General features: G+C 46.1%; 2 protein-coding genes across 3 annotated transcripts in view; one reads left to right on the forward strand and one right to left on the reverse strand.

Annotated features, from left to right (window-relative positions):
* Nucleotides 1-5950, forward strand: part of SLC37A4 (solute carrier family 37 member 4) — a 66452-nt gene extending 60502 nt beyond the window's left edge. The window contains exons 9-10 of one of the 2 annotated variants that reach the window (XM_082274465.1): nt 3204-3342; nt 5496-5950. In XM_082274465.1, coding sequence (XP_082130591.1) covers nt 3204-3342; nt 5496-5662 — 306 coding nt within the window. In that variant the 3' untranslated portion in view covers nt 5663-5950. The remainder of the gene's footprint in view (nt 1-3203; nt 3343-5495) is intronic. The other variant, XM_082274466.1, reaches the window with a different exon arrangement.
* A 2676-nt stretch (nt 5951-8626) lies between these two features.
* TRAPPC4 (trafficking protein particle complex subunit 4) overlaps nt 8627-22956 on the reverse strand; it is a 32150-nt gene continuing 17820 nt past the window's right edge. Inside the window, exons 4-5 of the mRNA XM_082273080.1 lie at nt 17950-18076; nt 8627-8875 (exon numbers count right to left, since the gene is read on the reverse strand). Coding sequence (XP_082129206.1) covers nt 8797-8875; nt 17950-18076 — 206 coding nt within the window. The 3' untranslated portion in view covers nt 8627-8796. The remainder of the gene's footprint in view (nt 8876-17949; nt 18077-22956) is intronic.

Consider the following 22956-nt stretch of genomic DNA (forward strand, 5'->3'; position numbering starts at 1 on the left):
CCTCTGGCTGTCTCCTTCCCCACCCACTGTGGCTGACTGGCTGCGGAGGGTGGGAAGGGTCTCCCGTATGGAAGATCTCACTTTTCAAGCCCTTGACACCCCCTCCAAATTTTACGACATCTGGGCCCCGTGGATTGAGTTTGCTGCATCGGATGAATACCGCCGCCTAATGAACGCCTAGTCTGCTCTGCACTTACCACACCCTACTTACATCCCGGTCGTCCTCTGGGGGAGTGCGCCCGCGCTCCTCTCTTCCTTCCCTCCCCAGCTCCTGTCTCCCTTATACTCCTCGCTCTTACTTTACTATCTCTACCCTACTATCCCCTCTTTTTCTGCCAATGTTCCCTCCACATATTGTCCCACGACGCTTCTGGCGCACGCCATTACCTTCTCTCTTTCCGTAACCCCCCCCTCCCTCCTGTCACCAACCGCACCTTCTCTTAGCGAGGTCCGGTCCATTCGCGTATGTGGACGATGCGCCTCTGGTTCTGGACACAGCGTGTTCCCCTCGGGGGTGTTGGTTCCGGGGGTGCTCCTCACAAGATTGTCACCTTTTTGCCTCCTGACCGCCTCACTACACGTATCTCCAGTTAGAGGGGACAGATCCCTTTCCCTTTCTTATTACTACCCTACCCAGTGGATTCCCAACACCCCGTATGATTGATCTTAACAGCACTACACACTGGCTTGGGCACATGCGGCTGGGGTCTTTGCTGGAGTCGCATCGGCCCTCTTAATCTGATTGGTTCTACTGATTTCCGTGCCGTTTATTCTACCTGGATGGCTCGATGCAGGCCTGTTTATATCTTAGTACTTATCACAGATGACATCTTACTGCTCCTAGGTATAGTCTAAGGTGCTTTTTGATGTGTGCTGTTATTTTGTATTGGATACTGCTGACTGTGTTATAATGTCATCACTTGTTAATGTTCATTTTTACTCTTCTCAATAAAAAACGTTTATTAAAAAAAAAAAAAAAAAAAAAATTAGAATTCATTTCTTAGTTCTAACTTAAAAATTAAAAAGAAGCAATGTACAGACTGCAATTCATTAAAGTAGTGGCAACACTCTTCTGGCAATACAACCTCAGTCGGGATGCATGCAACTTATTCATAACGTTTTTATTTACCACAATTTAGTATTATGACACTATTTAATATTCGTTAGTTGCGATGATGCTGGCAACCCTTGCCCCACTGCAAAGGTAGATTTTTGTCTTGTTCCCAGCGTTCAGTTTTACGTATGTCTTCTATAAAGCGAACATGTTATTGAACATATAATACCAATCATTATGGGCCCGTTATACAAAAAAGTGACAAAACGCTTTCCTTTTTCACAAGCCATGTTTCTCCAATATAATAAACCTTTGAAACTAGCAAAATTGGTTAAAGGACCATTTCCCTAGAATTCTGTTCTCACACACTCTAAAACCGGAAGGATTTGCCCCTTCCTGACCAGGCCCTATTTTGCGATTCGGCACTGCGTTACTTCAACGGACAATTGCACAGTCGTGCGACGCTGTACCCAAATAAAATTGATGTCCTTTTCATTTATTTGATCACCTGTGCGACTTTTATTTTTTGCGCTATAAACAAAAAAAGAGCGACAATTTTGAAAAAAAGAATATTTTTTACATTCTGCTATGACATTCTCAAAAAAAAAATGTAAAAATCAAAATTTTTTAACATTCTAGGCTAATTTGTTTTCTGCTACATATTTTTGGTTAGAAAAAAAAAAAATCGCAAAATCCGTATTTTGATTGGTTTGCGCAAAAGTTATTGCGTCTACTAACTACGGGAAAGATTTATGTGATTTTTTTTTTTTTACTAGTAATGGTGGCAATCTGATTTTTTGCGGGACTGCAACATTGCGACGGACAGATCGGACCCCTAACTGACATTTTTGACACTTTTGGAGGTACCAGTATTACTACAGTAATCAGTGCTAAAAATAAGCACTGTTACTGTAATAAAGCCATTGGCAGGGAAGGGGTTAACCCTGTGGGTGATTAAGGGGTTAAATGTGAGCCTAGGGGAGTGATTCTAACTGTGGGGGGGGGGGTGGAAGGGGCGTGGCTTCTGAAATGACTATAGAGACATGTGATCCTATATAGCAAGATCACAGGAGCTCTGTGATCATTTCTGCGAGAAGGACGGTCAGCTGTGTTTACAACAGCTGCCCATTCTTCTCTCTCACCCCGGGTGTCAGACGGCATTCGGAGCTGCCTGACCCTTGCATCGGCTTCCCCGCTGCCGAGTGGGGGCGGGAGCGCGCCACGCGCGCTAGCCCCGCCCCCTAGCATCCCGCGCGCGACCGACGTACGTCTACGTCGGTTTGCGCAGGAGAGCCAACCTGCCGCAGTAAAAAGGCAGCGGGTGGTCGGGAAGTGGTTAAAGTGATTGTAAATGATCACCTTGTAAAACAACCCATTCAGTTAAAAATAGAAATGAAAGGCAAAACATTTTTGTATAGATATGAGACAATAAGGTACTGTATTTTTTTTTTTTTATATTACCTCTGTTCTCAGCTGGGGGGGGGGGGGGGGAAGAAGAAGCAGCACACTGAGCTTCCCAGTAAATGGCTATGCAGCGAGGGCAAGTCTGATTATTGGAGGAGAGTACACAGAGTTCCCAGCATACCTAGAGAACTGACCACAGTATGCATCCTACTTGGTGTGGTCAGTTTTTAATAGGAAAGGAGAGGGAACACCAAGGGATTTCACACAAAGAAAGCAATACAAAGAGAATAGATAGGATACTTTCTCATACATGTACATGGTACAGCAGGCTCATATCAGGAATATGAAGTGTTGGGGTAACGAACGATTTAAGTCTGCAGTCTGATTTAGTTTATAAACTACATCTGCACAGTGTCCTGGGTGAGTCTGGCTACCCCTGTACATCTGGTGCCTGCATACCTGATAGGTATAATATATTATTATTATTTATAATATAAAATCATATTTATAATATAAAAGCAAGGCTGGCCAACGGTTGCAAGTTTGTTACCTCCTGTTCATACTGTAAGATACAAGCATGAATGTGTGTTGGTATTAGATGTACCTACTGTCCTTAACATTTCATATTCATCAGTCACTGTCTCATGTCTGTCGAGCAGAATAGTGATGAATAGTTGGTCTTTTTACTTGCGTGTTGAGCTGAAGCTAATTATTTTCATTAATAAATACCTTTTTTTTTTCTCAGGTATGGATTCTCATTCTAGGAGCCATATTTGGCTTTTGTTCATATGGACCTATTGCTCTCTTTGGCGTTATTGCCAATGAAAGTGCTCCATCCAACTTCTGCGGCACTTCTCATGCAATTGTGGCTCTTTCTGCCAATGGTAGGTTGAAAATTGTCTACACAGTATGAATGTGTTGCTGATTTTTACTATGGGTTCCATACCTTTGCTTTAGGGACCAAAAAATTGTGTATTGTAAATATGAGTGTATATCTCTAGGCGTTAGCTTTTCTGCTGTCTCTGGTACCTGATCATGTGTACAGAATAATTCTTTTACAGAAAAACTGCTGACATTTTTCCTTTTGTCATATGTCTGTTAACCACTTGCCGCCCGACTATACATGGCGGCGGTCAGCCCCTCCCAGGCAAAGTGACGTACCGGTACGTCACTAGCCTGGGAGCAAATAGGGGGCGAGCGCGCCCGCTCGTACCAGAGGAAGCCCGCGCGTGTGACCGGCAGACCCGATGTCCGCCGGTCACTCGCGATCGTCGGGCAGAGAGGGAGAAAGGCAGGCGGCTAATGTAAACACAGCCGCCTGTCATTCTCCCCTGTGTAAAAACGCAGATCACTCGGTCCTGCTATGTAGGACCGTTGATCTGTGCTATTACACCACTAGCCACATCCAATGACAGTTAGAATCACGCCCCTAGGGACACACTTAACCCCTTCCCTCCCAGTGCCATTTTTACAGTAACAGTGCATATGTATAGCACTGATTACTGTAGTAATGTCATTGGTAACCCCAAAAGTGTCAAAAATGTCAGTCAAGGGTCTGATCTGTCCGCCGCAATGTCGCAGTACTGAAAAAAAAAAAAAAGAAATCGCAGATCGCCACCATTACGCGTAAAAAAAAAAAAAAAATCTTTCCCATAGTTAGTAAACGCAATAACTTTTGCGGAAACCAATCAAAATACGCTTGTGATTTTTTTTTTTTTTACCAAACATATGTAGCAGAAAACAAATTGGCCAAAAATTTAAAATAATGTTGATTTTTACATTTTTTTTGGGGGGGAATTTCATATAAAAAAATGTGAAAAATATTGTTATTTTTGCAAAATTGTCGCTCTTTGTTTACAGCACATGATCAAAAAAATCGCACAGGTGATCAAATACCACCAAAAGAAAGCTCTGTTTGTGGGAAAAAAAGGACGTCAAATTTGTTTAGGTACAGCGTCACACGACCGCGCAATTGTCCGTTAAAGTCACGCAGTGCCGAATTGCAAAATACCCCCTGGTCAGGAAGGGGGTAAAATCTTCCGGGGCTTAAGTGGTTAAGGTTCTCATTTATCCAGGTCATGGTATAGCCATTGGTAGTTCGTAACATTTAAATAAATAAAAAATAAAAAATGTTTTTCTCCATTGCACAGAGTGGCCCGAACCTCCTTTTCTCGGGTCCCCTGCCAACGTTCCTGGCCCCTTTTTCTTGGTGTGCCACCATAAGAAGCTGCTTGCTATGGTGGCACACCCACAGGCTCGATCGTCTGCCACACTACCCGTGTCCATAGCCTCTGATGTGCACAGAAGCAACAATGGACGATGTATTAGAAAGCAAAAACAATTGCTGTAATCGCTTCCATTTTCAGGGGGCAAAAAAAGGTTTAAACTGTATTTAAATCCAATAGAATTTAGTTTTGGCTAGAACAGTAATATTGTAATCAAATGTCTCAATTTGTCCTGGTGACCATTGTTAGCAGGACTGAAAGCAAGGGAAATCCAATATTTTGACTTGTCACTAGAATTGTAATAGAGGGATTTTTTTTTAAATGGCGCACAGCGGGTGTCAGCTGTCTAAAAAGGCATTTCCCTTACTTTGGATAGATTTGTTGTCACTTCCTGTTACGTCTCCTGGACAGAAAATAAAGGGAGACCCCCCACCCCCCATGACACAGATGGCAAAAAAAAAAACTTACTGGGTTTCTAACAATTCCCTTCTCTATCCAAACTAGATCAATCAGTTATTTGACAGTGTTGCTCTTTGTTAGTTTAAACTGTTTCGCAGTTAAATCTGTTCAGGACACACTCTTTATACATTAGCATTTGAAGTATATTTATTGAAGCGGTTTGTATACTGCACATCAGGTATATTCCAGTTTGCATTTTAGTGTTCTCATAAGAAAATTTACTCTCACTTTTTTCTCTGTGACAATGGATTTACAAACTGCAGTAAAAACCTATTCGTACTTATTTAAATAAAAAAAATCAGATCAGTGAAGATATATAAAGTCTCATTTAAGCACTCTTTATTTTCTTGCAGTTGGAGGATTTCTTGCAGGATTGCCCTTCAGCACTATTGCCAAACATTACGGATGGGACACAGCCTTCTGGGTAGCTGAGATGACCTGTCTGGCAGTCACTATAATCTTCTTTCTTCTGAGGAACATCCAGACTAAAATGGGGCGTTTGCCCAAGAAGTTAGACTGAAATGAAGTTCAAGATCCCTCCACCGAAGAGCATGGAAGTCAGAAGAAAGGTGGAGGGATGGATTTTAATTTATTAACTCTTCTCACCTCAAAGTACTGCAGAGTTCTAATTGGATGCTGCAAGCAAGTCATGTGGCCTTTCCCGGTTAAGGCACAGAAGTGTCCAGACTGCAGGACATGAAGGAAATGGGGACATAACACTGCACATAGCCATGTGAAATCTATTAGTCTTCCTGCATTTTATGAAGGAACGTTTGTTTTACCTTTACTGTGTGATGTATCACAGACTTAACTGGAATTAATACAACTGCACCTATCCCATAGAACAATAAGTGTCATTAAATAAACAAAACTGGAACAAACCCTTTGTAACTGGGTTACTTCAACAGGACTGGTCAGCTTTTCCACCGTTGTATTCCTACTTTACAATATACTGTGGTTGGGGGGAAAAAAAGTATTTTCAGTTCTCGTGCTTAAAGTGGTTGTAAACCCTCACACATATACCCAGTGACGTGAACAGCCTCAGATGATACACAGTATATCTGCTGACTGCTTTCTACACTATTTAGAGAGTGAACATCAGGTTAGAATTTTTTCTTCCTGCTTCAGCACTGGGTGTGGGGTCTTGGCATACACTGTGTGACTGTTTGGGGGGGTGTACCTTTCCTCCAATCAGCTAAGGCAGAGGAAGGAAGAAACATGCAGCGCTTTGCTGTGAATAGACCAGCTCTCTGCTTATCTCGTTGCACCCACCCCGCCAAAATTTTTTATCTCCTTTGTCGGTGAACTTGTCAGAAGTTATCATGCTGATCACAGAGGAATGGAGCAGAAAGACACAGGACTTAAGTTGGATACACACTATACAACTTTTGTTGTCAGATTTCCTATAGATTTACCTTCAACTATGTAGTGCAAGGGCCTGCCAGATTGCATACAAATTGAAAGTGTTTAGATTTGACCTCATATTATATGGTTTTGGTAAATCTAAAGGAAAAAAATCTAAAAGGTAATTGTATAGTGTGTATGGCCCATTAGAGAGATAAACACTACAGATAGAGAGGTGCCCTGGGTCAGATTTCATAAATGGGGATATTTATCCACTTTAAGCTAGCCATAGATGGATAGAATTTCATAATTTGTACAAATAGTCTCAGAACATTTGAAAGATTTTGGAATAAATGAACTTTACTGAATGAAAACCACACACTGCTAGAAATTAATTCCATCTTGCTCTTTGTAAAATTTTTTTGGCACTGTGGTCAAAAAAAACATTTGGCCCAATAATAATTAGAAAAACTAACCTTCTTAGAACATTCTTTTCCTGAGAATTTTCCTTTGAAATTCCACCCATCTATGGCCATCTTCAGTGATGGAAAGGTATTGTTTCTACAAGGGTATCAGGACTGTTTGAATTACTATGGAAAGTTTAGAACGGTGATATTACTTTTCTTAAATTTTTTTTTTTTTCCAGGTAAGGTCGCTTTGTTTAAAAATAGCACAAAGGTCGCTTTGTTTAAAAATAGCACAACTATTTTGCTTCCTGGTGATGACCGCTTTCACTGTATCCCACAAAAGTATGGCTATCGCCAGCATGGGGATTCTGTGACTGGGAGGGGGGGGGGGGGGTCAAACTAGGAGTAAAGATGTAAATACATGTAATCTACTGCCTACAACGAGCACAGATAATTGGATTCCTGTATATTATGTTGGGTGGAGGCACATGTTCAGAGCAGTAGTACTTAGCAGCCAGATCCTGAATAATGTTAGAGAAGAAGCCATGTGTTGAGAATGGGAGTGTTGAATAGAGAACACAAGCACTTTGTAGGCTGTAAGCTGGAAATAGGATGCAAGCCACTCTTCAGTGTATTTGATTTTGTCTTCAGAACCGCTATTGCAGAATAAAGCTCACATTAGGCTCCTTAATGTGCAAATATTTAAACCTGCTCAATAATAATCTCTCCAAACCTGGGTTTCCAACAGAAGGGGTTCATGAGAAGCTCACAAGGGGGTTCTGACTATCATTCAGGAACACAGATCTGTTACCGTACAGTGCCTGCCTGGTTCTAGACCTGATGTCACTTTTTCAGAGTCAGCAGCAAGTAAGCAGTAAAACATCTCCCCTCAGCTGTAGGGCAACTTACCATGGACACAGTTGATCTTTTTACCTGTCTGTAAGGGCCACCAATACAAAAATGGGATTTTTGTAACGCACTGTAATCCCTTTCTCCGAGTTCATTGACTGACACAGCTTCATCTTAATCTTGACCACTGGGTTACATTGCCCCCCTACAGGAGTAGGACACTAGGCAGAAAAGACTCAGCACCGCCTATGGTCAGTCCTAGCTGATAATAAACCTAATCCCTGCCATAAGCAGCTCAGTGTTGTAGCAGGGGGGGTGGGTACCCTAAAGGAATAGCCGCTGCCAACTAGTGCCACCCCTCTAGAAGGAGTCTCCCAGCACAGCCAGTAAGTCACCGTCATAGGCCGCAGGTAAGGACCTAAATTAGTGGATGGCCCAACCGCATGGTGCACACACCCGCAGGAAGACCACAAAAAAACAAACAAAAACACACCAAACTCCCAACACGGCGGGGAGCTGAAACACCCCCCTAGCACCGTCCAACTTAAAGGAGGCATGGCTGTACCGCTGGTAGGCCACAAAAGCCACAGCCTTAAGTTGCAGGTGCGGCTTTACCGCCAGTAGACCGCAAGAGCGGCAGCCCAAAGTACCGTGGGGTGGGGGTGGGACCCAGTAACAAGGCCCCTGCCACACAGCTCAGCTGCCGTCAGCTCTCCTCCCTGGCCTCAGTGGGACTAGGCCCAGAGTCCCCACATCAATGTGCCCAAACCCTTTAGGATAATTAAAAATAAATATAGTCATGTTGGGTTTTCAAAAAAGTTTTTTTTTTTTTAATACTTTAAACATTGCTACATATATCAGGAATCTAACTGAACACACTCAACCCTTATTATTTTAATGTGAACCATTGTACATTCGTGAAATTTACAATATATACAAGCAAGGCAGTGTGTAACATTCAACCTAGCATGAAACAACAATGCTGTATGAGGCTCCACAGACCAGCAATGGCTCCAGCTCTGCCATGCACACGGTTATTTACTGACTTTAAAGGCTAGGAACTGGGTCCAAATGTTCCTGCTTTCTCTGCGATTTCCAAAGCAGACTTCAAGTTCTGGTCAAACAACTCACACCTAAGAAAAAAATAATAATTAACAAACATTGGTTGACAGTAAGCAAACTCTCCTAGAAGCCTTTCTTGGCAGCAGAGTTTCGGCAGAGAAAAAAGCCTGACACTTGTAAAAGTGTCTAAAGCTTTTAGGTGCAATTACAGTGGTCAAGAGCTTGGGCTTAAATTCATTTCATTGGTCAGAATAATTTATGGCCATTGAAATTAAAGCTAAACGCGTTTAGCAGCATCAATAGTTTTTTCTGCCAAAATTTTGCGGCTGAATGCACTGACAGTGAGTTTTTTGTTTTTCCCGTCTAAAAGCCCCTGCGATTAAATGCTGCTAAAAGCCGGTGTTGATCTATGCTATATGCTAACATGCAGGGGAAAAAGAAGTCCAACCCTAGAAGCAGCTGCAAACCCATCCCGTGTGCACGAGGCCCAATTAGTACAATAAAACAATCATGACTGTTAAGTTTTGGCTGGAGTACAGAATGAACCGGTAAACATTTTTGTTTGGACAGACCAGGAAAAAGCCAGAAGCAGTGTGAGGTTTGTATTCCTGCTTATGTCTCCACTGGGAGATGAGCTCTCACTTTAAGTGCTGGTGATGACAGAAAGTGAGAGGGAGTTCAAAAATTGACAGCTACTACCAAAACAGCACCTGGTGGCCAAGGTGCAATTTCACTTTGAGAGTATTTCCAGTCACATCTTGCTGTATTTCCTGGCCAGGAAGTGAGAATACATCTCCCCAACCAGGACCAAGCAGATATATATATATATATATATATATATATAATCCGGACTGAGTTACAATGCCTTCCCATCAACAAGATAGTTCTACTTTCAGCCTGGGTTCACACTTGTGCAATGTAGGCACTGCATGTGATTCGTACAGGAATCACACTGCATTCCTGTGTACATTACATGCGATGTCTCTGCATTGCGATTTTAGCCATACATACAAATATACTATACTGCAATTTCTGAAGTGGCTCCATTACTTCTCTTTTTTGTCTGAGGTTATCTTGCAAACAAAGACTTCAAATATATCTGCCTTTGTTCATCTCCAATTTGCAGCGTAAGATGGGATTAGAAGTTCACACAAAAACCTAGCAGGATGTGACAAAGGCACTATTTATAGCAAGATCAACAGGTAATTGCTGATAATATTCTTAGCCTGTAAAACTAATGTAGCCACCACCTTTAAGGACTGGTAGGCTGCAATCCATCTTTGTTTTTGGGTTTAGTTAGGCTAAAGGCTAGAGGTTGTAAACCCTGGGGGGTACCTGTAAGACAAAAAGGCATAATGCATACTAACTAGCTCATTATGAAATACCTTAGAACAAAGCTGTCTCAGTGGCACCTGCACACTGCTGAGATGGCTGACATCTTCCCCGGTGTTTCTTCCGGGTTCGTGGGCTCCAGCGCTGTGAGTGGCCGGAGCCGCAATGACGTCACTTCCGCACATGGGACCCACCTGTTCGCGGCACAGGCTCTGAAGGTCCGGCACAGTAAGCAGGCCCTTCAGAGCGCATGCGCCGATGAGGTCATCAGCAACTGTGCAAGTTTAGGAGATATTCACAGTACCTACAGGTAAGCCTTTTTTTTTTTGGCTTACCTGTAGGTGCAAGAAAAAAAAAAACTGAATTTTTGTAAAATCTTACCTGTAAAATTCCTTTCTTTGAGTCCTCTGACAGTCGCCGCCACCTCTAAGTCATCACTGTTGGGTATTGACTTCCCATCCGCAGGAGTAGCTAGGCATATAGACTTAGTCAAAAGACAAAAGGCATTAGCATATACACACCCATGGGGGCTGTCCCATCTGGTCAATACCCCCCCTGCATCACCACTCCCAACTCAGTTTGGTAGCATAGCAGTAGGTAATAAGAACCCCAAAAGAGGGGTGGGGGCGGCGACTGTCGGAGGACTCAGAGAAAGGAATTTTACAGGTAAGATTTTACAAAAATTCAGTTTTCTCTTACATCCTCCGACAGTCGCCGCCACCTCTAAGTCATCACTGTTGGGATGTCCCAAAGCAGTATAGACATGAGGGGTGGGAGACGCAACCGTAGAAAAGGCAACGCAGTACCCACATCAGAGAAAGGAATCTTACATGCACTGTAAGAGAACCAACTGGGCAACAGAAAAAACAAAGCTCAACAGGAGCAACAGCCCAGGAAAGCAAATGCCAACAGCCAAGGACCCAGAAAAAAACACAAGGGTCCATCATGGCACTGCCGCACTGAGAACTTTGCGGCCAAAGGAAGCATCAGCTGATGCCAGAACGTCTACTTTGTAGAATTTTGAAAAAGTGTGCACCGACGACCAAGTCGCAGCCTTGCACACCTGGGCGACCGAGGCCCGATGCCAATAGGCCCAGGACGCACTCACAGATCTGGTAGAGTGCGCCTTAACAGGGAAGGGCGGAACCCGTTCCTTCAAAGCATTAGCCTGTTCAATGGTCTGTCTGATCCATTTGGCAATAGTGGCTGCAGAAGTAGCCATGCCCTTCCGAGGTCCCTCAGGAAGGACAAAGAGGGAATCCGTCTTCCGAAAGGACTCCGTAGACGACAGGTAAACCCTGATCGCCCTGACAACATCTAAGGAATGCAGAGCAACCTCCTAGGATGCTTAGGCTTCGTACAAAGCGAAGGCAGGACAATGTCCTCATTAATGTGGAACTCAGAGACCACCTTAGGAAGAAAGGAGGGATGCGGACGCAAAACCACCTTATCCCGGTGAATCACCAAGTACGGAGAACGGCAAGATAACGCTGCCAGTTCAGACACCCTGCGAGCCGAAGTGATCGCCACCAAAAAGGCAACCTTCTTAGACAGCAGAGGCAACGATATTTCCTGAATGTTTTCAAAGGGAGCATGCTGTAAGATGGACAGAACCAAGTTCAAGACCCATGGAGGTAAGGGCTCCTTCCTGGGAGGAGCCAAATGTCACACACCTTGAATGAAGGTGCGAACCAGGGAATGAGACGCCACAGGGCGTTGAAAAAGAATAGCCAGTGCGGACACCTGGCCTTTGATCGTGGCCAGCGCCAGGCGCTGGTCCACTCCAGACTGGAGGAAGGCCAACACTCTTGACACCGAGTACGAGCGAGGGGAGAACCCCCTGGACTCACACCAGGCGAAATAAGCCTTCCAGGTACGGTAATAGATTTTACCGGAGGAGGTCTTTCTAGCCTTGACAAGGGTAGGGATGACCTCAGAAGAGAGACCCCTGTCCTTCAGGACCTGGGTCTCAACAGCCAGGCCGTTAAAGCCAGCGACCGTAAAGAAGGATGGAAGATCGGACCCTGAGACAGGAGATCTTCCCGCAGAGGCAGACGCCACGGAGGCGCCACTGCCAGGTGAACAACTTCGGCGTACCAGGACCGGCGTGGCCAGTCCGGCGCCACCAGAATCACCAGGTGCGGTTCCGAAACCAATCTGCGGAGGAACCGGGATAGCAACTGAATCGGAGGAAAGGCATACAGCAGACGATACTGATGCCAAGGGGCTACCAACGCATCCGAGGCGTCCGCCAACGGATCTCGCGTTCTTGCCACGAACCTTTCCACCTTTTGATTTAGCCGGGATGCGAACAGATCCACGTCCAGGGATCCCCACCTCGCTCACAGCATTTGAAAGACCTCCGGGTGTAGGGACCATTCCCCCTGGTCCAGGGTCTGGCGGCTCAGATAGTCGGCCTGCCAATTCTCCACACCCGGAATGTGAACTGCCGAGATCGCCGGGACATGGGCCTCGGCCCAAGACAGAATGTCGGTCACTTCCCGGGCCGCCCGAGCACTCCTGGTGCCCCCTTGGTGGTTGACGTAAGCCACCGCAGTAGCATTGTCCGTCTGTATCCGGACAGGACGGCCCCGAAGACGGCCCGACCACTGGAAGAGACCTAGTTTTATCGCTCGCAGTTCCAGCACATTTAATCGGGAGGGAGGATTCTTCCTCCGACCAAGTGCCCTGGGCAGACAGGTTGCCCAGAACTCCACCCCAGCCCGATAGGCTGGCATCCGTGGTAATCACCGTCCACACCAACGGATGGAAGGACTTGCCTTCCGCCACCGACGGGGACTGGAGCCACCACAGAAGAGCCAATCTGGTCTGACGACTCAAGTAGACACACAGACCCAGGGACTGAGGCAGTCTGTCCCACCTGGCCAGGATCTCTGCTTGGAGAGCCCGCGTGTGAAACTGAGCAAAGGGTATCGCCTCGAAGGCCGATACCATCAACCCCAGGCCCCGCATACAGGTCCTGAGTGACGAGGACGGGCTGTCCCTGAGGGACCTGATCTCGTCCCGCAAAGTCCAGAGCTTGTCCTCCGGCAAGAACACCTTTGCCTGAGCAGAGTCCAGAATCATTCCCAGGTAGGGAAGACGAAGCGATGGAGACAACGTCGATTTCTGAACGTTGATGGTCCATCCGAACTCCTGGAGCGTCTGCACCATGGTGGACAGATCACGCACTAGGTCCTGGATGGCACGTGATCTCAGAAGTAGATCGTCCAGGTAACCCAAGACCGCAATGCCCTGAGCCCTCAGTAGGCCCAGAACCGGCGCCAACACTTTGGTAAACACCCTTGGTGCCGAAGCAAGACCGAAAGGTAACGCCACAAACTGGTAGTGGTCCTCTGCGATAGCAAACCGAAGGTACCGCTGATGACCCTCGAAAATGGGGATGTGCAGGTACGCATCCTTCAGATCTATCGAGGCCAGGAATTCCCCTGGACTCAAGGAGGCCACCACCGAACGGAGAGACTCCATACGGAACTTCCGAACACGCACGAAGCGGTTCAGCGCTTTTAGGTCCAGAATAGGACGCACTTTGCCCTCCTTTCTGGGCACAGTGAACAGATTGGAATAAAACCCCCGAAACCTGTCCCGATGAGGCACCGGGACAATCACTCCCTGAGCAAGCAGGTCCTGCACCGCTTGATGCAAGTCCTGCAGACGCCCCGGAAGCAGATGAAGATTGGAGGGAAAGAATCTGTCCGCCGGCCAGGAAAGGAATTCAATCTTGTATCCCGATCGAACGATTTCCAGAACCCACCTGTCCGATATCCAGAGCAACCAAGGTTGGAGGAAACCGCGCAAACGTCCCCCCACCCCTGAAACGGGTGAGGGCGCCCCTTCAGGCAGAGGCGGATTGACCCTCTGCGCCAGCATTGCCGGACTTCTGCTTACCCGCCCAGGGCTTCTTCTGACTGCCCTGGGCCTTGAAGGGCTTGCCCTTGGATTGGTTCCGAAAGGCACGAAAGGACCCCTGATTGGATCTAGGCGCAGAACCCCGCTTGCCCCGAAAGGACTTGTTCTTCGGGTTCTGGGGCAGCATAGTGCTCTTGCCCCCCGTGACGCCTTTCACCAGGGTGTCCAACGCCTCCCCAAAAAGGCGAGAACCAGCATAGTGAAAATCAGCAACTGTTTTCCGTGAGGACTGGTCAGCCGACCAGCTCTTCAGCCATATCAGTCGCCGGTTAAGCACCGCGACACTAGAGAGGCGAGCCACTAAGGGGGCCTCTTTCAAGGCTGCATCACACAAATACATGACTCCTTGGTGGATCTGATCCACCATTTCCAGCCGGGCAGGCGGAACACCATCAGACACGAGATTGCACCTAAGCATCTTAGTCCAATCAGCCACCGCCTGAGCCACCAGAACGGACGCAAAAACGGGTTTTAACAACGAACCCGCCACCGTACAGGAATGGCGAGCTAGAGACTCCAACCACCGGTCCGTGGGATCCCAGAAAACCGGGGTATCCTCAGTAGGAACCAAGGTAGCCTTGTTTAACACGGCCACAGTGTGATCTACCTGTGGAGGCACACACCATCGTGATTCCGTAGCCGGCGCAAAAGGAGAAAGCAATTTGAACCGACTAGGTACCAGGAATGGACGTTTTAATGTGTGCCACATTTCATTAACAGTGTAATGAAACTCAGCTGGGCAGGGGAAAACCTGCGCAGACTTGCGGGTCCTGTGCGTCCCAAATGAGGACACAACGCCCGGAGGACAGGGCTCATCCTCTAAATGCAAGGTTTCCTTAACAGAAACAATTAACCCGTCCATGGTCGCCCGTTCTTCAGGTGACCCTGGGGTGGAGGTATCAACCCCCTCCACCTCAGCCTCCCCCTCGGACCCCGGGGGGTCCAGGGATGAGCGGGACCCTGAAAAGGGCACGCTCGCAGCAGCAGCCATATCCCCATCTGAATCAGAAGAGAGAGACAATCTGGGCCTCTTTTTTGCAGCACGTTCAGACATCAGCATTTCCATATTAGACACCAAAGTCGCCACCACAGCAGCCAAATCGGGTCGTAGCGAGGCCACAGGAGAACTGGGGACCCCCACTAAAGCTGGGGGGAACTTGCTTTCCTGAGAATCCATTGCTCAAAGTTCACAGAAAAAAACAGTGCAATAAATGTGTACTGTCCCCTTTAGATTGCTGCGGAATGCGCAGCCCACCGCTACAGTGACAAAGACCCCAAAAGGAGAAGAGAAAACTGAGCCAGAAGCGATAATACAGAGGAATATTGAGAGCGATAACCTGCAGAGCCCGCAGTGTTGCCACCGATGTCCTGCTGCATATGGAAAGGAAGTGCTGCTGAAGTAGGCTGAACTTAAAGACTTTCAGACTTAGGGAAAATGGCTGCCCCATAGGATTGTATTGGAGGCTTCAAGAAAATGGTCGCAGAACATGCGGTCGGACCGATCGTTCTACACCCACAAAAATGGCGGCGGATGGCGTCAAAACAGCATGCAGTATCACCCACAGAGAGGCTGACCATGCCTGCTCAAATCAAGATGGCGGACCGCGCGAGTTCACTCCGCTGCGGTCGCCACACAACGTCTGCACCCCCAACAATGCACCGAAGTGACACAGGGAAGGGGACCCCCACACATACAGAAAACTGCACAAGCGATCCCCGCAGGGACTGCAGCAGGGAGTCACACAGGCACAGACATGGGGGACACACAGCAACACAGACTGCCACCCCAGACAGAGGCCCCACACAGAAGTACCTACCTGTACCAGATGGCGTGGGAAGCCTCTATGCACGGAAAACCGCTGTCCGCACCTGACAGGGAGTGCCGTGAGCCAGGGACATGACACTGCAGCACCGCAGATGTGTCCTGTGAGGTAGCCACCTCACGGCTGCATCCCTGCAGCGAACAGGGATGGGTCGTTCGTAATGCCAGGGCGAACCATAGCTGAACGCTCGATGGTGGGCTGGGGGTCCATCTGACCCTTTTGCTCTGGAGAACCAGGGCGGTCAGTCCGAATCCCAGCACCGCATGATCCATCTTCATCCGAAGAGAAGACTAACACTAGAAGCTGACAAAATAAACAGCTAGTAAAGTAAGAGAAAAAAACTGACATTTTCAAAGAAAATCAAATAAAAGAGTAGGAAGGCTGAGACTGAAGCCCCAGCACAAGGTAAGCCTGACTACTCCTGACGCTAGGCAGATTAAAACTGAGTTGGGAGTAGTGATGCAGAGGGGGTATTGACCAGATGGGACAGCCCCCATGGGTGTGTATATGCTAATGCCTTTTGTCTTTTGACTAAGTCTATATGCCTAGCTACTCCTGCGGATGGGAAGTCAATACCCAACAGTGATGACTTAGAGGTGGCGGCGACTGTCGGAGGACGTAAGAGAAAAAAAGTTTACTTCCTTTTTAAACAAAGCAAAACATTTCCAAGCACTCATGCGGAGAGCAATAACTTACATTCAAACAGGGACAAGCAATTAAAAAGCAGTAACTATATACATGCTTTAAAGTAGGATAGCTTTAATGTAATATTTGGCTCAGCAGCAGATTTTAGTACCGTTAGAAATATTTCATGCAAAGCCATTTCATTGAAGATGCTATTCATGATCTAATTCCAGTGGATTGTGATCTACTTATTTCATCACAAAGTCCACCCATTATAGTTCACTCTGCTAATAATTAACCACCACAGCATCAACAAGCATGCTTATTTTTAGCTGTCAGCACAAACAGCCAGGTTATGCAGTCACAGGTCAAAGAGACGAATAGCAGAACACCCTGAACAGAACAGTGGCAAAGGGCTTGTTCATAATGAAAAGCAATTAACTGATGTAGAATGTTAGATGTTTTGAATTTTAAAAGATTTCCATGTGAATTGACTTGAATAGTTCAATATACGCTTCTGTATTTGTCAGCTCAATATACGCTTCCGTATTTGTCAGCTCAATATACGCTTCCGTATTTGTCAGCTCAATATACGCTTCCGTATTTGTCAGCTCAATATACGCTTCCGTATTTGTCAGCTCAATATACCCTTCCGTATTTGTCAGCTCAATATACGCTTCCGTATTTGTCAGCTCAATATACGCTTCCGTATTTGTCAGCTCAATATACCCTTCCGTATTTGTCAGCTCAATATACCCTTCCGTATTTGTCAGCTCAATATACGCTTCCGTATTTGTCAGCTCAATATACGCTTCCGTATTTGTCAGCTCAATATACGCTTCCGTATTGTCAGCTCAATATACGCTTCCGTATTGTCAGCTCAATATACGCTTCCGTATTTGTCAGCTACCATGTCATGTGGCTCAGGCTCAAATGCATGCACCATTCAAGCTGCACTGTGCCACTGACTCCAATGACTTTTCTCTCTGGGAGTGCGATTGCAGCATGGGCTGAACAGAGGCTGAATGTTCTGCATCCATAAGATTCTAAATCTTCAGCAGCTTGGTCGGCTAGGCTGTGATGACATAATTTGCACGCATGCGTACAGGTGTCAGTCACGGCACAGAGCCATGCTGTAAATGTATGGTGAACAGCACATGCGTGAGCTCAGTGTGTTCAAACACTGGCAGGGAGAAGGGTTTATGACAGAAGTGACCAATAAGTTGGCTTCTGTCATATAAAAAAAAAAAAAAAATTACTGATCAGCATTTTGTAATTTTAATTCTGCTTTAAGTTTTTTTTTTTTTTTACCTGGGCATCCACCTAAAAGGTTGGGTCCAAAATACTGGTCTGTAGGTTCCCACGATTGCTGGATAGTGTGCAGTTTTAGCACATGAACAAGGAAGCATTACAGTAACATGGTAAATAATTCTTACCTAATGGGCATTTCCAGGGAATAAAATGGATTCTTGAGCGCATAGTCAGAATACAGTTCATAAATTTTGCGTAGTAAAGCATCTATGCCAGCCTGGCGTGGATCTGACAAAACCATAAATTTTATACCTGAAGAGAAAGAAATGAACAGTAAATAAGTAAATGTTGCAGACAAAAAGCCAGCAAATCCAGCATATATGGACATTTTCTGTGCAAGAACTGAACTCTAGGTACACAATAATGTACCTCTGTCATCTTTATTACATCATTAAAATGTATTCTGTGAATGCAAGCATTGCAGGTACCGGAGCCTGACCCACTATCAGCCTGTTGAGTCCATGTACAGCAGGGCTGGAGTGTGAAAGGAATAAACAGCACACAGATCCAGTCAGCTCATGTGCTACAAGGAGCACGCAGATTTGAAGAGAGAGCAGTACGACAAAGGGATGAGCTCATGACCGTACTGCTTCTCTTTTCTATGTCCAGTCACAGACTGGAGTGGTTCCAGAATCACCTGGTCTCAGGGCACGTGGGTTGAATGATGTGGCCATCAGACAAAGGACATCTAGAAAAGTACAGCAGAGGGGAAATATCGGACTTGAAGATGAATATTACAGAAAAACCCAGGTAACACCATCTTACATTCATGTTCGCAGCCACATTCTTTTCATTCCAATGAACAAGAAATCAGATAGCTGCACTCCCACAGAAGATCCAAATAATCTTTATTCAAATATCTAGAAAAGCACTACATAGGCGGGGAGGAAAGAGGTTGATCCGTTTCATACGGTAAGCATGCTTACTCAGAACCACCTTTACCGCGAGAAACGCGTCAACCTCTTTCCTCCCGTCTATATGCTCATCTATGTAGTGCTTTTATGGATATTTGAATAAAGATTATTTGGATCTTCTGTGGGAGTGCAGCCATCCGATTCCTTGTTCATCTGCAGCAGTGACAGGACATGCACCCCTCTTTGGGGATCACACAGCCAAGTCGGTCACCTGTAAGACTCTTAATGCTGTAACCTCCAGATCACTAAAATGAGGTATGGGAATGTTACATGATCATACGGCTCCGTTTTCACATCTTGGCGTCCTGATTCTGCCCACGATCCTAAATCACAGCAATATGCAGGATGGCTGTGCGATCCCCCTTCACTTCCAATGGCACCACAGCACGATTTTGCCATGATTGTCACCCGACGAATCACAGTAAAATCACGCAAACAGAATCGCGGGAGGCCTGTCACCCAATAGAAGTTCCAATGGCACCCTGATTGTGGAGTGATTTTTCTGCGATTGTCGCTTAACCACTTAAGCCCTGGAAGATTTTACCCCCTTCCTGACCAAGGGGTATTTTGCGATTCGGCACTGCGTGACTTTAAACGGACAATTTTGCGAATTTGACATCCTTTTTTTCCCACAAACAGAGCTTTCTTTTGGTGGTATTTGATCACCTGTGCGATTTTTTGATCATGCGCTATAAACGGAAAAAGCGTCAATTTTGCAAAAATAACAATATTTTTCAAATTTTTTTATATGAAATTCCCCAAAAAAATGTAAAAATCAAAACTTTAACATTTTCGGCCAATTTGTTTTATGCTACATATGTTTGGTAAAAAAAAAAAAAAAAATCGCAAAAAGCATATTTTGATTGGTTTGCGCAAAAGTTATTGCGTTTACTAACACAGGGAAAGATTTTTGTCATTTTTGTTGTTTTTTTTTTTAACGCGTAATGGCGGCGATCTGCGATTTTTTTTGCGGGACTGCGACATTGCGGCGGACAGATCGGACCCTTGACTGACTTTTTTGACACTTTTGGGGTTACCTGTGACATTTCTACAGTAATCAGTGCTATACATATGCACTGTTACTGTAAAATTACACTGGCAGTGAAGGGGTTAACTTTTTTTTGAGAGGGAGGGGTGGTGTGTGTCCCTAGGGGCATGATTCTAACTGTGATTGGCTGTGGCTTGAGGTGTAGGAACAGTGATCAACGGTCCTACATAGTAGAACCGTATAATCACCATTCTTACACAGGGGAGAATGACAGGCGGCTTGTTTACAACAGCCATCTGCCTTTCTCCCGCTGTCACGGAAAAGATTGTGAGTGCCCGGCGGACATCGGGTCTGCCGGTCACACGCGCGGGGGGGTTCGTGACCAAGCGGGAGCTCCCTGCCGGCGGCGCGCGCGCGCTCGCTCCCCAGAGCCTCACAGGCTAGTGACGTACCCATACCTCACTTTGCCTGTGAGGGGCTGACCGCCGCAGTATATGTACTTGCACCGGTCGGCAAGTGGTTAAGAAATCACAGTAAAATAGCGCAAACAGAATCACGGGAACCTTTGTCATCCAAAATAAGTTATTGTACTTCTTTTGGGCGACAGAAATCCCGTGATTCTGTTTGCGCAATTTTACATAGTTACATAGTTAGTGAGGTTAAAAAGACATCAGTCCATCCAGTTCAACCTATGATGCGTGTGTGTGTTTGCTTTTAACATTGTATACCCCTGTATGTTGTGGTCTTTAAGGTGTCCATCCAATAGTTTTTTGAAACTATCAATGCTCCCTGCTGATACGACTGCTTGTGGAAGAGAATTCCACATCCTTACCGCTCTTACAGTGAAGAACCCCTTACGCACTTTAAAGGTTAAACCGCCTTTCCTCAAGTTTTAGTGAGTGGCCACGTGTCTTATTGTATCTCCTTTCTCTGAATAGTTTGTTCCTTATGCTAGGGTCGCCAGTACAATATTTGTACATTGATATCATATCCCCCCTCAATCGTCTCTTCTCCAGAGAGAATAGGTTCAGTGCTTGTAGTCTTTCCTCATAGCTGATGTCCTCCATTCCCCTAATTATTTTTGTTGCCCTTCTCTGGACTTTCTCCAATTCCAGCACATCCTTCCTGAGGACCGGTGCCCAGAACTGGACAGCATACTCCAGATGTGGCCGGACCAGAGTCTTGTAGAGTGGAAGAATAATCTCTTTATTTCTGGAGTGAATCCCCTTTTTTATACAACCCAGTATTCTGTTGGCTTTGCTTGCGGCGGCTTGGCATTGCATGCCAGTGCCAAGCCTGTTGTCTACCAGTACCCCCAGGTCCCTTTCCATCCTAGACTCACCCAGAGGTTCCCCCCCTAGTGAGTAGCTTGCTTTCTGGTTTCTGGCCCCCAAGTGCATTACTTTACATTTTTCTACATTAAATCTCATCTGCCATGTAGTTGCCCACCCCGTTATTTTGTTCAGGTCTGCTTGCAAGATTTCCACATCCTGCATAGAAGATATTGGCATGCCTAATTTAGTATCATCTGCAAATACTGAGATTGTACTAAATATCCCCTCCTCTAGATCATTTATGAATAAATTAAACAGGATTGGTCCCAGGACAGAACCCTGGGGGACCCCACTTTCCACTCCCGCCCAATCCGAGTACTCCCCATTAATCACCACCCTCTGTACTCTCCCCTGGAGCCAGTTCTCTATCCAGGTACTCACCTTATGGTCCATACCTACATTCCTTAGTTTGTACAGTAAGCGTTTGTGGGGAACGGTGTCAATGGCCTTTGCAAAGTCCAGATATACCACATCCACAGGCTTACCTTTATCTAGGTGGCTGCTCACTTCATCGTAGAAGGTTAATAGATTGGTTTGGCAAGAACGATTTTTCATGAATCCATGCTGATTACTACTTATAATACCGTTTTCATTACTAAAGTCTTGTATGTGGTCCCTTATCATCCCCTCCAAAATTTTGCAGACTACTGATGTTAGGCTGACCGGTCTAAAGTTACCCGGGATATATCTCGGCCCCTTTTTAAATATTGGTACCACGTTGGCTTTTTCCAATCAGCTGGCACCATACCCGTTTGTAAACTATCCTTAAAGATCAAGAATAATGGTCTGGCAATCACCTGGCTGAGCTCATTAAGAACCCTTGGGTGCAAGCCATCCGGTCCCGGGGATTTATTTATGTTAGGTTTCTCTAGTTTAGCTCTAAGTCTATCCGTCTGTTAGCCATGGCGGCACTTCCTGAGGTGTATTATTTAGTTCGGCCTTACAAGCGGGGTTCGTGTAGCCCCCCGATTCCTTTGTGAAGACTGAAGAAAAGAATTTTACTGCGATTCGTCGGGCGACAATTGCGGCAAGATTGCGCCGCGATTGGGGTGCCATTGGAAGTGACAGGAGTCGCACAGGCGTTCCAGGATTTGCCCTGATTCGGGATTGTGGCGATTCTACCTGCGATCTGGAACGCCACGACGTTAACAGAGCCTTAAGATGCTGCATTGTAACAAATACACGAACCCACATCGTTATTATTAGAAGGCCTTTTATAGTAGAAATGTTAACCTTTACCACTCCACCAGACATGTAAAACAAGCGTGACATATACTGCATATACCGACAGAATACAAGAATATTACAATTGTGAAGTCAATGATATACACTCACCGCCCACTTTATTAGGTACACCTTGCTAGTATCGGGTTGGACCCCCTTTTGCTTTCAGAAGTGCCTTAAAGCGGAGTTCCGGGCACAGAAATGATTTTTTGATGAACATACCCCCGGGACAGTCAGGGCTAGCACATTCCACAATGGCTAGCCTCTGATCTGTCCCGGTTCGCACTAACCTTTTAGAAGAAATACTTACTTAGAAAATTTCTTCCACAGAGTTTCCATCTCTGTTGTGGGCAGCTGAAGCCGGCGCGGTCCTCTTCTCTGTCTTCTTCCGCGTCTTCGTGTCCCAGAATGCACTGCACCGGCCCCTCTCGTCACATCCGGTGCGGCGCCGCATTCCTAAACAGCTTCTGGGCATGCCCAGAAGCTGTTTAGCAGGGGAATGCGGCGTCGCCCGGAAATGACGAGCGGGCCGGTGCCGTCGCATTGATTCCTGGGAGCTATGACGTTTAGCTCCCAGGAATCATCGCGAGACAGGAAGTGACGGGGTGAGCCTCGGCGCTGGAGGAGGAAGCAGTCATAGGTGAGTATTTACGATCTTCAATAAAAAGGTGA

Source organism: Pelophylax lessonae (genome assembly GCF_965119305.1).
Source record: "Pelophylax lessonae genome assembly, chromosome: 12".
Classification (NCBI taxonomy): Eukaryota; Metazoa; Chordata; class Amphibia; order Anura; family Ranidae; genus Pelophylax; species Pelophylax lessonae.